The sequence below is a fragment of the Bufo gargarizans genome, chromosome 2 (genome assembly GCF_014858855.1).
Source record: "Bufo gargarizans isolate SCDJY-AF-19 chromosome 2, ASM1485885v1, whole genome shotgun sequence".
Lineage (NCBI taxonomy): Eukaryota > Metazoa > Chordata > Amphibia > Anura > Bufonidae > Bufo > Bufo gargarizans.
Window position 1 is genome coordinate 602,661,110 of NC_058081.1, and position 14,334 is coordinate 602,675,443.

Here is a 14,334-nt window from a genome sequence, read left to right on the forward strand (position 1 = left end):
TCTGCCCGTTGTGCTCCCCAATACTGTACTGTAGAAATAGATATTGCCCCTTCAAACATTATTGGCACACGGTTCCCTAAAAAATAACTGCACTCAGCAAATAGTGTCCCCGACACTAATAGTGTAAACATAATGTTCCCCAAAAATAATTGCTCTAAGATGGATGCCTCCCCATAATATTACTTCTACCCAAAGTCCCACTAATAGTAATAAATCTCTGCCAGAATGCACTCAGTGCCCCCAATAGTAATAATGTCAGCATTGTGCCCATTCTAATCATGTTCCTCTAGTCCCCCAGTAGTAGTAACCCCCTTATAATGTGTGCCAGTACAAAGATCTCCCCTTCTGTGTGCCAGTATAAAAATACCCCCTTACAATATGTGCCAGTACAAAAAATACCCCTTTTAGTGCCCCTAGCAGAACCTTTGTCCCACTAGTGCCCCACCCATTAAATAATGTGTGCTAGTGGAAAAATGCCCTTTTCAAGCGCCCCCAGTTATAATAATGCGCACCCCCATGTGGCCCAACAGCAGCTGCAAAGAAAAAGAAATCAAATACTTACCTCCATGTGTCTGTCAGGATACAGTGCGAAGGCCTCTTCTGGTCTGTGCCCTGAGCTGCGCTGGCCTCTGATGGGCTTCAGGCCTGGTGTCTGTAGCTTTTCAGAGGGGATGGCGGAGCAGGGAGGCATCCTACAGTTTAATATGCAGAGATGACTCCTTCCACAATGGAAGCGCTCATTGCCCAGGTCCCTGCCACCAACCCCCAATTGACCCTACCCGGAACCGCCTCAGACAATCACCTCACGCTGCCTATTTGGCAGTGCGCCCCTGTGAACACCTTATTAGCATATTAAATAATTTCTGAAAAACAGGGCACTGGATTTCAAGAAGAGAGAGGTTGTTTCACTCAGTGTGATCAACTCTAAGAGGCAGTATATCTGGGTTAGCAGGGTTGATTCTGCTGACACATGCTTTTTAATGCAGAATTTTTTATTTTAAGGGAAGAGAACATTCTAATAGGGAATGGTAATCCAGCCTTACGCTGGCTCCATAGCCATGGCCTCCTCATATATCACCGCACTGTTCCTCTCCACTGCCCTGTACGACAGTGCATGTACCTGTCAGGGACACGGGCACCACCTAATAGCACTGACTCGCGGGTCGCTTTATGATTCTCCACTTGGCATTCGACCCTGGTGGTCTGAGGTCTACTGTCTTTGTCAATTTATCATAGAATTTTGCTTCATGTTTTGCAATTTGTATCAGAATTTTTATGTTATAAAAGATCAATATCATTTTAAAGATTATATTAGTTAAGAATTATTTTTAAAAGTTTTGTTCTTGACAGACAACTGTACTGGGAGCACAGAGGAACACCTGATACCTACATATTATGATGCAGATGATTCGGTTGTCGCACCAGATACATATAAAAAAAGTGCCATTATCCCAGTTGTACACTCAGACCTTCAAATCAAAAATCTGCCACCTGATCCTTTAAAAAAGACTGTTATGCTGAATGCAAGTCACAGAAGTGGTGCTGGATCCCAAAGAGCTCAGAAAGGGAAGAAGTCTTATTCATGTTCAGAATGTGGCAAATGTTTTACTCATAAATACAATCTTGAGAGGCATCAGATAGTTCACACAGGGGAGAAGCCGTATTCATGTCCAGAATGTGGCAAATGTTTTCCTCGAAAATCACATCTTGATATCCATCAAAGACATCACACAGGGGAGAAGCCGTATTCATGTCCAGAATGTGGCAAATGTTTTACTAATAAATCAAATCTTGAGAGGCATCAGAAAATTCACACAGGGAACAAGCCGTATTCATGTTCAGAATGTAACAAATGTTTTACTTGGAAATCAAATCTTGAGAGCCATCAAAGACATCACACAGGGGAGAAGCCATATTCATGTTTAGAATGTGGCAAATGTTTTACTCGAAAATCACATCTTGATATCCATCAAAGACATCACACAGGGGAGAAGCCATATTCATGTTCAGAATGTGGCAAATGTTTTACTCGAAAATCATATCTTGATATCCATCAAAGACATCACACAGGGGAGAAGCCATATTCATGTTCAGAATGTGGCAAATGTTTTTCTCTGAAATCAAGTCTTCAGAGCCATCAAAGACATCACACAGGGGAGAAGCCATATTCATGTTTAGAATGTGGCAAATGTTTTTCTCTGAAATCAAGTCTTCAGAGCCATCAAAGACATCACACAGGGGAGAAGCCATATTCATGTTCAGAATGTGGCAAATGTTTTTCTCATAAATCAAGTCTTCAGAGCCATCAAAGACATCACACAGGGGAGAAGCCGTATTCATGTTCAGAATGTGGCAAATGTTTTACTCTGAAATCACATCTTGATATCCATCAATTACATCACACAGGGGAGAAGCCGTATTCATGTTCAGAATGTGGCAAATGTTTTTCTCAGAAATCAAGTCTTAAGAGCCATCAAAGACATCACACAGGGGAGAAGCCATATTCATGTTCAGAATGTGGCAAATGTTTTACTCTGAAATTACATCTTAATATCCACCAAAGACATCACACAGGGGAGAAGCCATATTCATGTTCAGAATGTGGTAAACGTTTTGCTGATAAATCAATTCTTCATAACCATCAGAGAATTCACACGGAGAAGTCGTTTTCATGTCCAGAATGTGGAAAATGTTTTGCTAGGAAAAATAATCTTGCTGAGCATTTAAAAATTCACACAGGGGAGAGGCCATTTTCCTGTCCAGAATGTGGAAAATGGTTTACTCGGAAAGCAAATCTTGTTAATCATCTGAAATCTCACACAGAGGAGAAGTGATATTAATGGCCAGAACGTGTTTTACTAAAGAATGTAAATTTGAGAATCATTAGGGAAGTCACACAGGGGTGCAGCCATGTTTATGTTCAGAATGTGGAAACTGTTTTATTCAGAAATAAGCCCTTGTTCAATATCAGAGAATTCATACAGGGGAGAAGAAGTTCTAACCCCTTCCCAACATCCTCCATACATGTATGGCGGATGTCGGGAATATAAAGATGGTGCCCACTCAAGAGTTAAGTAAGTGCCATAGGCGAAGCATGCGTGCGGTTTCACACAGCAGCGTCCACATGATTGGAGATAGCTCTGATCGCTGACATTCCATCAGATGCTATAGCCAACTGCAACCACAGCATCTGAGCAGTCATTTACTGGGAGCGAGTGAGGTGTTATAGCTTGAAGAGCATATGAATTAGAACCATAGATAACTTCATAAAACCAAATATAACAATAGCCACATGATGTATAGTGAATAAAAGATATAACAGAGAATGGATTGTAGTTCAAGGCCTTTACCATACCTACCCTAAAGAAACCATTAGAGAGATTGCTTACATGATAATGGAGTATTTTCTGTTGTTACCTATATTAATGAGTCATTTGCACACTGGTGTTTGACTACCCGACAACAACGGCCCTTAGTTTCCCTGCTATGATAACATACGATGTGTGGAGCCCCGCTCTCATTTTCGTTACACAGATGTATCCTCGTGATAGAGATGTGAATATAATTTTTGTATAACTAGATGATTTTCTTATGTATTTACTTTAAGCTGCTTCTTTCTTATCTTAAAGGGGTATTCTCATCTTGCTTATTCAGCCTTCCCTGCAGTCAGCTAGCTGTCTACTTCCTGGTTTTCTGCAGATAAGGCTGGGCAGGGCTTAGGCAGCTAGAGTGAAGGCCGGCCACACCTCCTTATGACATCACACTGAGCACTGAGTTCTTATACTTTTCACATGAACAGCACATGAGTCATCAGTCTGGCAGCCTGCAGTGTCTGAGACCCACCAGCACTGATGCAGATTTCTTTCTATTACAGCTGTAATACAATTGTGTATAAACCTTACACTATGTATATGTATAGATGCATATACAGCTCAGGAACATGTTTCGTCTCCAGTCTCCTATCATAAGTTTGGCTCAAGGGCTTCCTATACAGCTGAGCTACATCTTTATTATACTTTCCCACCGTCCTTCAGGTTGATGGTCCGCATATAAAGCTCTGCTACAACTCTTTATTTCACCATCACTGAGGCTGACCATCCGCTTATACAGCTCTGCTACATATGTATGTGTATGTGTATGTATATATATATATATATATATATATATATATATAGTCAATTCCACACTAGCACTGTTGCTGAACAACTTTTTATACAGCTTTGCTACATCTGTCTCCCCCTCCACCACTAGCATTTTTGATGAAACGCTTCCTATACAGCTCTGCTACATCTGTCTCCACCACTAGCACTGTGGCTGATCAACTTCTTATACAGCACTGCTACATGTCATTAGTGCCCCCAGGAAAAATAATGCCATTATTGTCCCCAAGAATAATAATGCCCCCTTTGGTGCCCATAAGAATAATACTGTCTCATTAGTGCCCCCAGGAAAAATAATGCTCCCATTCGCGCCCCCCCCCCTCCAGTTAGAATAATGCCTCCTGTTATGCCCCCATGTAAAATAATACCCCATTAGTGCCCCCCAGTTAGAATGATGCCTCCTGTTATATCCCCATGTAAAATAATGCCCCCTTTAGTGCCCCCCCAGTTAGAATGATGCCTCCAGTTGTGCCAGGTAAAATAATGTCCTCTTTAGTGCCCCTGAGATTAATACTGTCTCATTAGTGCCCCCAGGAAAAAATAATGCCATTATTGTCCCCAAGAATAATAATGCCCCCTTTAGTGCCTATAAGAATAATACTGTCTCATTAGTGCCACCAGGAAAAATAGTGCCCCCCAGTTAGAATGATGCCTCCTGTTAGGCCCCCATGTAAAATAATGCCCCCATTAGTTCCCCCCCCCCCCCCAGTTAGAATGATGCCTCATGTTATGCCCCCATGTAAAATAATGCCTCCCCCAGTTAGAATAATGCCTCCAGTTGTGCCAGGTGAAATAATGCCCCCATTAATGCCCCCCCCCCCAGTTAGAATAATGCCTCCAGTTGTGCCAGGTAAAATAATGCCTCCTTTAGTGCCCCCCCAGTTAGAATAATGCCTCCTGTTATGCCCCCATGTAAAATAATACCCCCATTAGTGCCCCCCCAGTTAGAATGAGGCCTCCTGTTATGCCCCCATGTAAAATAATGCCCCCTTTAGTGCCCCCCAGTTAGAATGATGCCTCCTGCTATGCCCCCATGTAAAATAAATGCCCCCTTTAGTGCCCCCCCAGTTAGAATGATGCCTCCTGGTATGCCCCCATGTAAAATAATGTCCCCTTTAGTGCCCCCCCCCCAGTTAGAATGATGCCTCCTGGTATGCCCCCATGTAAAATAATGTCCCCTTTAGTGCCCCCCAGTTAAAATGATGCCTCCTGTTATGCCCCCATGTAAAATAATGCCCCCTTTAGTGCCCCCCCAGTTAGAATGATGCCTCCTGGTATGCCCCCATGTAAAATAATGCCCCCTTTAGTGCCCCCAGTTAGAATGATGCCTCCTGTTATGCCCCCATGTAAAATAATGCCCCCTTTAGTGCCCCCCCCAGTTAGAATGATGCCTCCTGGTATGCCCCCATGTAAAATAATGTCCCCTTTAGTGCCCCCCAGTTAGAATGATGCCTCCTGTTATGCCCCCATGTAAAATAATGCCCCCTTTAGTGCCCCCCAGTTAGAATGATGCCTCCTGTTAGGCCCCCATGTAAAATAATGCCCCCATTAGTTCCCCCCCCCCCAGTTAGAATGATGCCTCATGTTATGCCCCCATGTAAAATAATGCCCCCCCAGTTAGAATGATGCCTCCTGTTATGCCCCCATGTAAAATAATGCCCCCTTTAGTGCCCCCAGTTAGAATGATGCCTCCAGTTGTGCCAGGTAAAATAATGTCCCCTTTAGTGCCCCTGATATTAATACTGTCATATTAGTGCGCCCAGGAAAAATAATGCCCCCATTAGTGCCTCCCCCAGTTAGAATAATGCCTCCAGTTGTGCCAGGTAAAATAATGCCCCCATTAGTGCCCCCCCCCCAGTTAGAATAATGCCTCCAGTTGTGCCAGGTAAAATAATGCCCCCATTAGTGCCCCCCCCCCCAGTTAGAATAATGCCTCCAGTTGTGCCAGGGAAAATAATGCCCCCTTTAGTGTCCCTGAGAATAATACTGTCTCATTAGTGCCCTCAAGAATAATAATGCCCCCTTTAGTGCCCATAAGAATAATACTGTCTCAGTGCCCCCAGGAAAAATAATGCCCCCATTAGTGCCCCCAGTTAGAATGATGCCTCCTGTTATGCCCCCATGTAAAATAATGCCCCCTTTAGTGCCTCCCCAGTTAGAATGACGCCTCCTGTTATGCCCCCATGTAAAATAATGCCCCCTTTAGTGCCCCCCAGTTAGAATGATGCCTCCTGTTAAGCCCCCATGTAAAATAATTCACTCATTAGTGCCCCTCCCCCCAGTTAGAATGATGCCCCCCATTGATGATGCTCTTATTATTAAATCGTTGGTGGAATTGGTGGGGCATTTACAAATAATACTTACCTATGTCCTGCGCTGGCTGTTCTAAAGACGTCCGACTCCTTTCTTCATCCACCGAAGTATTCGAGCGCAAGCGCAGAAGTATCTTCCTTTCTTTGGAGCCGCAGCACGAAGTATACTTGATCTGCAGATGCGCGGCCGCCCGACGTGCGCATTCACATCTTCTAATGCAGGCCGGCCACTAGATCACCAGGGTAAGCGGTGCGCAGGCGCGGCCCATGGATGCGGCCGGCGATAGGTGGCCGTATCCATGGGCAGCGAGTATAAACAAGCATACATAATTTTTCATTTTTATAAAAAAACTATGTTTTAGAAAAAGGAATATATTTAGGAAAAGCCTCGGGGGGGGGGGGGGGATGAAAGATGATTACCAAGATGATAATACCCCTTTAAGTGCTTCCCCCTTTTCTAGCCAAGCTGTATGTGTATACAACTCTGGATAGAGAAGAGGGGGTGAAGCTGCGAGCATCGAAGGCCCCCTGGTCTCACATATGTATAGACTGTAGAAGAAAGCTTGAGCCAATGACTTAGTTATATAATATACATGTATACTCACTGCCTATAAAAAGCACCTCCTTGAAGTGTCACATATGACATATGCAGTATTGATATTAGTGAGAGGCCATTACAAGATGGCGGCTGACACCCAGATGTTCACATTAGTTCACATACCAAGGTTTGTAAGACAGTGCACCCTGCGCAGAAGCCAAGTGTTATCTTATCTTCTTAGCTAATGAAATAATGGCATGAGCCTGAAGATGTATATACAGCGTAACTCATTGTAATAAAGAAAGAGATTGCCTTGACCCTCTTTGTGTCGGTGTCTAGTCTCTCCACGCGTGGATATAAATTCCTTGGGGAACCTTGATTTGTAGCCCCAGAGTGTATCTTAAACGCTTTCAATTAAAAGCGACTTCAGCAATAGTTTGGATATAGCTTTCATCACCGCTCCACACATGTGATGACTCCTGTCATCTGATGGCACCATACAGCAGGTCCATCACCAGCACCATTCAGACCTGTTCTTCTACTCTTACTATCTCGTTCCTGTGATTGATGTGTGCTGTTCATCTGTCCATCCAGGTTATCATTCAGTATATGCCTCTCTGCTCCCATCAGATCTCTTTTTTCCCTACATATTTTCATGACTTGATTGCTATATGTTATGGTATGTGACTATACCAATAGGTTATGGGAACATGTAGCCTCCCATTAACCAGAAGGAAGCTTCACGGCACGCGTGCTCGCCTGGATCCTCCTCATCAGCAGGGCTTTTTTGCAGTTTTAGTTTTTATTATTAAACAATAACAGCTGGGTACGCAGACCCAAACAATTTTTTTTTTACAATATGTAAATATAATTATGATTTGGGTACGCAAACCCCTAAACTTATTTACAGACCAAACAAATCCGTAAATCTTCAATCTGTATGATATAAATCTAGGGTGCCCCTCAGCACATCAATTGAGCATCAGTCAATTATAAAAAGCAATGTTTTTATTCAGATGTAAACTCCTATCAGTCTCTCCTTCTACCGATTGACTCTCTCTTGAGCCGTCCCTGTGTTGAAGGGGTTATCCCATCATAATGATGTTAAATCTGTTAATGATTTGACAGTGATAATTTTTGTAAATATACTTTATTAACAAATTCCCACCGATTAGGATAAAATTCATTCCCACTTACCTTATTGTTGTGACTCGGTCTCCCCTGGTTACGACCACCGCTCTTCTCCAAAATCCTGATGGTCGCGCTTGCCCAGAAGACTCCTTTTCTCCCGGCCGGGCCGCTCGCTGTCCTGAATGCGAACGTTGCCGCGCATGCGCGACGGTGACTTGTTCCCGGCCAGAATAGTACAGATCTGCGAATGCGCACGCCAGCTCTGTACTAACTGGCCAGAAATAAGTCACCATGGCGCATGCGCGTTCAGTCCAGCGCGCGGCCCGGCCGGGAGAAGACTTCAATCAAGATGAAGCCCGCCCCCAGCCAGAATCCAGGAAGTGAACGCGCGGTGGCAGCAGGTAAGTATAAAAACGCAAAGTGGGATAACCCCTTTAACCAGTGATAGCTTATTTAGTAGGTATTTTGGGCAGGTCTCGTGCTCATGTGCTGTAGTAACAATCTACCCAATGTCCCCTTCATCTGCTCAATCAAATACCATTCTGTTAGAGAAAAAGGTTGCATTATGTTTTGTATTTCTGTGTCGGACATATATGTGATAATAAAGCATTTCCACTGTTGAAAGAGTCTGTGTGTGTCTATCCTTGGATTTCATTATGTCTGAGCGTTCCATATGAAACCGTTTTTTTACTTGCTCTTTAATGGTATGTATTGTTGGCATTTCATTTTGTAACCATATTTGCAGTATATATCTTTTAGCTACTATACAAATCGAATGAAATAGGCCAGGAAGAGATCTTGTTACTCTCCTTACCCTCAAAATGCTTTATAAAGAGTTGCGGGGTAACTTCCACTCCCTATAAAATCCTGATCATATCTCATTCCTACCAAAGTCCCAGTAAGTCCTACCTCATTCCAGAGCTGCTTACTTTTTGGACAAGTCCAAAGCCCATGATATAAGTCAGTATTTCCTTGACCACATTTGGGACAATTTGTTATTCGGTCAGGTTTTTCTGGGTGTGGAGGTATGTTGAAGCCATAAATGGCTCTATGTGTCATTCTCAATTGCGTGTCTCTCCATGCTTCATTTAGAATATGCCTTCTCACTCGCATCCATCCTTTTTGTATCACTTGAGTAATGTTCTCCACTCCTAACTGCTCTTCCCATTTTTTTTTTATCCCCAGTCCTCTCTGAGAGTCGGCTTCTCTCATTCTATAATACATAGAAGAGACTGAAACCCTCCCTCCTCCCAACTCCAGAATTGTATCTAGTGTGTTTTGATTCATTTCCTTGTGTACCGCTATTAGGTGTGAAATAAGAGCTGCTTTGATCTGAGCAAACGGAATAGTCTGAAAAGGGCGCAGAGAGAATTGGTCTATTAGTTCTTTCTCTTGACGCCTTCTGGGCTCCAGGTCATGCAACATGTGCTTAACCTGAATAACCCTTTAGATTTCCACTCTGCAAATAGGCTATTAGTGCGACTATGTATGAACTCTGGGTTATTCCATAGCGGGAGATGTTTAGATATTCTATACGACAACCACTATCGTTTCCGTAATATTCCCCAGGTTGCTATAGTGTTCTTTATAAGTATGGATTGTTTAATCCAATCAGGAATGCACGTCAGCCTAGCATGAGGCAGCGCCACCAAGGACCAGGGAGCACAGAACCCCTTTTCCAAGGACAAATCCGAATAGAGACTTGTCCCATTAATCCAGGTCCGCTATATGTCTAGCCATACACGCTAAATTGTACCCTCTAATATCTGGAAAAGCTATGCCACATTTCTCTTTGGTGTTCAGCAATTTGTGCATTTTAATTCTGGGACGTTTTCCATGCCACAAAATACCATAACGGCTTTTGTTAGTTTATTAACATCAGAGTGCTCTAGTAATAAAGGGATAGTTTGTAATGGGTGTAGCAATTTGGACATGGACATCATTTTAAGTAAATGATTGCGTCCCATCAGTGATAACGGTAAATCATGCCATTGCTGCAATTCTCTCAAGATCTTAGCAATTAGGGGGACATAGATCTATAGATTGATTCCATGGTGCTTCCTATTTTAATTCCCAGATAAGTTATAAAAGACTTGGCTACTGGTCTGCCCTCTACGTCTGTCATCTGGTCAGCGGGAGATTTACTCTGCATAAAAAGTATCTCACTTTTTGAATAGTTAATTCGAAGTCCAAAAAAGGACCCGAATGCTTTTAATACTTGCATGACTTTGAGCATGTTATTGATAAGGTCAGCCATGAAAAGTACTATGTCATCCGCAAATAGCGCCAAACGCATTTCATGTTGTCCTTCTTCCAGGCCCTCAAATATTTCGGGCGAATCTTAATATCTGGCTAAAGGTTCAATTGCCAGGTCAAACAACAGAGGGGACAGAGGACATCCTTGTATAGTCCCCCTCTGTAGAGTAAAGGGGTTAGACATACATCCCGCATTATATATCCTAGCCTTTGGGTTTAAGTATATCCCATTAAGAACTGCTCGAAAAAGACCAGTAAATCCCATATCATCTAAGACTAAATCCAGCCACTTCCAACTTTATTGTCGAATGCCTTTTCGGAATCTAGCGTGACAATTGCTGGATTTTTCCCTTTTATACATCGTTCATCTTGCCACAGATAGCGCCAGTAATACCTTATGTATATTAGTGACCGCTGATCTACCTTCACGCAACATCACGTACATGTACGTGGGGGAATGTGGTGCCTCACCGCATCCCCACGTGCATGTACGTGATCGGCTTTCACTGTCAGCGCAGGGACCGAAGCGCTGAAGGTTCAGTGAAGCCGGCGTGCTGGGGTTGCTAGGCAACCAGAGAAGCCGGAAGGAACTGTATTGGAGCCCTGACCCGCCCACGATCGCTGTGATTGGTCCAATACTGCAGAGGGACCAATCGCAGCGCATCGGGGCAGGTAAGGGGGGGTTAGGGAGGGACTGTGTGCTTCTTCTCTGATCGTCCCCATTCCTGTCAGGGAAGCGATCAGAGAAGGAGATAGAGTGACAATCTACTGTACCTATGACATGTATACTAGTCATGGAGCACTGCTACTTAGCGCTCAATGACTAGTATACTCGTCATGGCATTCAACTGTCACCATGTCTGCAGACATGGTGACAGCGCTGAGTGCCGGCTGTTACACACTGCCAGGCACCTTGGGTCAATGCCGAGGGGGGTCCTGTGACCCCCCCCGTATCGGCGATCGCTGCAAACCGCAGGTCAATTCAGGTCTAAATGCTGCTATGTAGCTGAAACGTCGTATTTTTGCTTTTTGTACGCACTCAAGGCTTCAATAAAGGATACACCGGAGATGCTGCTGTAACCTTTTTTTCAGCTATCTTTCAAAGACAGTGTATTGCTAAAATCTAAACTTTTGCCCTTAGTTTTCTCATATCTTCTGTCTTATTGTGTGTTCATGACCAAGTTAAAGTCTCCCTCTACTATTTTGTTTGGGTGTGTATCTTGAAGTATCAAATGCGGTTTACGGAGAAGTGTGAGGCGGCACTGCTGGTTTATCAAGCACTGTCAAGTGTGGGACGTAAAACTGTGTGACCCAGTCAAGTATTGCAATGAAATTTACAGTAATTTCCTCGACGTACGGGTAACAATTGACGAGGGCACAATAATCACCACCGGTTTTCGCAAGCCAACTGCCACAAACTCATTGCTCCACTATGACAGCTATCATCCACGTAGCATAAAACAAGCGGTCCCATATGGACAATTTATACGCTTAAAACGCATTAATAGCACAGAAACAGGGTATACATTGCAGGCCCAGGAATTGAAGGAGAGACTCCTACACAGGGATACCCAGAAACAGAACTAAATGTAGCACTAAAAAAGAGCAGGTCAATTCACACAGAGCGCGTTACTGAAGAAAAAAAGCAGTCCCAGAAAAAACACTACAGACAAACCTTTGCCTTCAAATATAGCCCCCTAGCAGATACTATCAGACAGGTTATACTTAAAAACTGAGACATCCTCAAAAATGAAGAGGGGCTCCAAGATTTAACATATAACAAACCTCTCATCACTTTCAAAAAGTGTCACACGATTAAAGATAAACTGGTGAGGAGCAGGCTCAAGGAGAGTAAAACCAGCAACTGGCTCCCTGAACGTATACCAATAGGGAGTTACATTGTGGCGACTGTTCTTTTTGTCAATATGCTTTACAGGGCAAATATTTTTTCTTTGCAGGCATTAGGCATAGGGTAAAACAATTCACCACATGTAGAACCAAATACGTGGTATACCTGGTGCTATGCTCCTGTGGATCCTTCTACATAGGGAAGACTATCCTATGTATGAGAGATTCAGGGAGCATATCAACTCAGTGAGGTCAGGAAAAGGATGTACCAGGCTCATTGAGCATGTTCGCAATAAGCATGATTATGACACGAAATGCCTAAAATTCGCAGCCCTTGAACATGTCCCCGCCCCAGTACTAGGTGGAGAGAGAGGCCGCCTCCGGAGTGGATCATCCGCACCGCTGCGATGGGTCCTCTGGGACTAAATGATCGTAATGATCTAAGTGTATGTCTACATAGATAGAGTAATGAGCACGCGAATATAGAAAGAGTTAGAGTTAGTGTCAGGGAAAGTTATATAATATTATCTGGTGTGAAGTTAATGAACCTCAGCAGCGGTCCCCTTAAAGGAGTAGGTTCGATCTCCTGAGCGAGTTTATAGACAGAAAATGCGGGAACCGCGCTCTAACAAACAGTTAATGTCAGTTCTTGAACCTTACAACCACAGAAGACCGGACGTCCACTCCAGCTCGCAGAGGCGAAAATAATGTTCGTGCGAACAGATGTATAAACCGCCTCCTGCTGGTCCACAGGTCTTATAAAGGTTCACCAACCATGGAATCCAAAACCCCGGACACGGATACCTTCAAGAAGGAACAGAACAAATGGTGCAATACCCTCGGGATCTTAAGACGTAAGCGGTTTATTGTACTTACAATTATTAAATGACAAACTTGCACATATAAATGCCCGACCCGGGTTTCGCTATTCGCTTCTTCAGGGGCTGCGATGCGCTCACCGCTGCAAACACGAGTAAAATGTCTTCTACCCCGGAAATGAAACGGACTTCCGTTTTCAAATTGCTTATCACCTACAGGTGTCCGATATCACATGTGCATAATATAAACATATAAAATCTAACGTGCATAATATAAACATATAAAATCGAGTGTGCATATTACAGACATATAAAATAACATGAATGATCGACACATACAATATAAATACATAAAAAATTCTTTTCTCATATAAAATGATTATAAAATATATAAAAAATGCTGGTATCAAAAAATCAAGCCATACAAACTGCTTTTATATCCCACTCTATATTTAATCCCTGTGGGTGTAAAGTGTCCATCTCATATATCCATTGCGCCTCTTTTTTATTAATTTGCGTGGCGGGATTACCTCCACGCCAATAGCGTTTTACTAGTTCAATACCGCAAAATTTTAAACCACTGGGATCTTTTTGGTGGACTCTTTTAAAATGGGCTGAAACACTGTGTGTCTCCAGCCCCTTTCTAATATTTCTAATGTGTTCTGCCACCCGAACTTTAAGCTTCCTAAGTGTTCTACCTATATATTGGAGCCCACAAGGGCACTCCAACATATAGATAACTCCCATGGTTTCACAGGAGATATTTCCCTTTATCTTTAACGTGGTAGTTTTGGAGGTAGATATAATTTCTTTTATTTTAGATTTTTTCTTTTCTTCCCTGGAGCGGTTTTTGCAACAAGGGCAGAAACCACACCAGGTAAAGGCATTAGAGGAATTCGTAGTGGTGGGATCATTTTTCACAAAGCTATGTACAATGCGGTTCCTGACAGTAGGGGCTCTTTTAAAAATAAACGGAGGTATTTTTGGGATAAGGTCTCCAATAATCCGATCATTTTTTAAAACATTCCAATTCTGATTGATGATTTTTCTGATCTGGGGGCACATAGTAGAATAGGACGTGGAGAAGGCAAATTGGTATTTATCCCTTATCTGATTTGGATCCATATTTTTATTCTTTATTTTAGGGTTATCTGATTTTACTTCTTCTCTCTGTTTATGTAATGTTTCCTTTTCATATCCCTTTTCTATGAACCGATCTATAATGATGTTACTTTGATTCTCAAAATCTTCTACATTGGTGCAATTCCTTC

At 43.0% G+C, this 14,334-nt stretch overlaps 1 protein-coding gene across 4 annotated transcripts in view; it reads left to right on the forward strand.

Moving 5' to 3' along the window:
* LOC122928761 (oocyte zinc finger protein XlCOF6.1-like) overlaps window positions 1-7,327 on the forward strand; it is a 30,528-nt gene extending 23,201 nt beyond the window's left edge. For 3 of the 4 annotated variants that reach the window (XM_044281948.1, XM_044281947.1, XM_044281951.1), the window contains one exon: window positions 1,351-7,327. In XM_044281948.1, coding sequence (XP_044137883.1) covers window positions 1,351-2,834 — 1,484 coding nt within the window. In that variant the 3' untranslated portion in view covers window positions 2,835-7,327. Of the gene's footprint in view, window positions 1-1,335 lie in introns of all 4 variants that reach the window. The other variant, XM_044281949.1, reaches the window with a different exon arrangement.
* The last annotated feature ends 7,007 nt before the right edge of the window (window positions 7,328-14,334 follow it).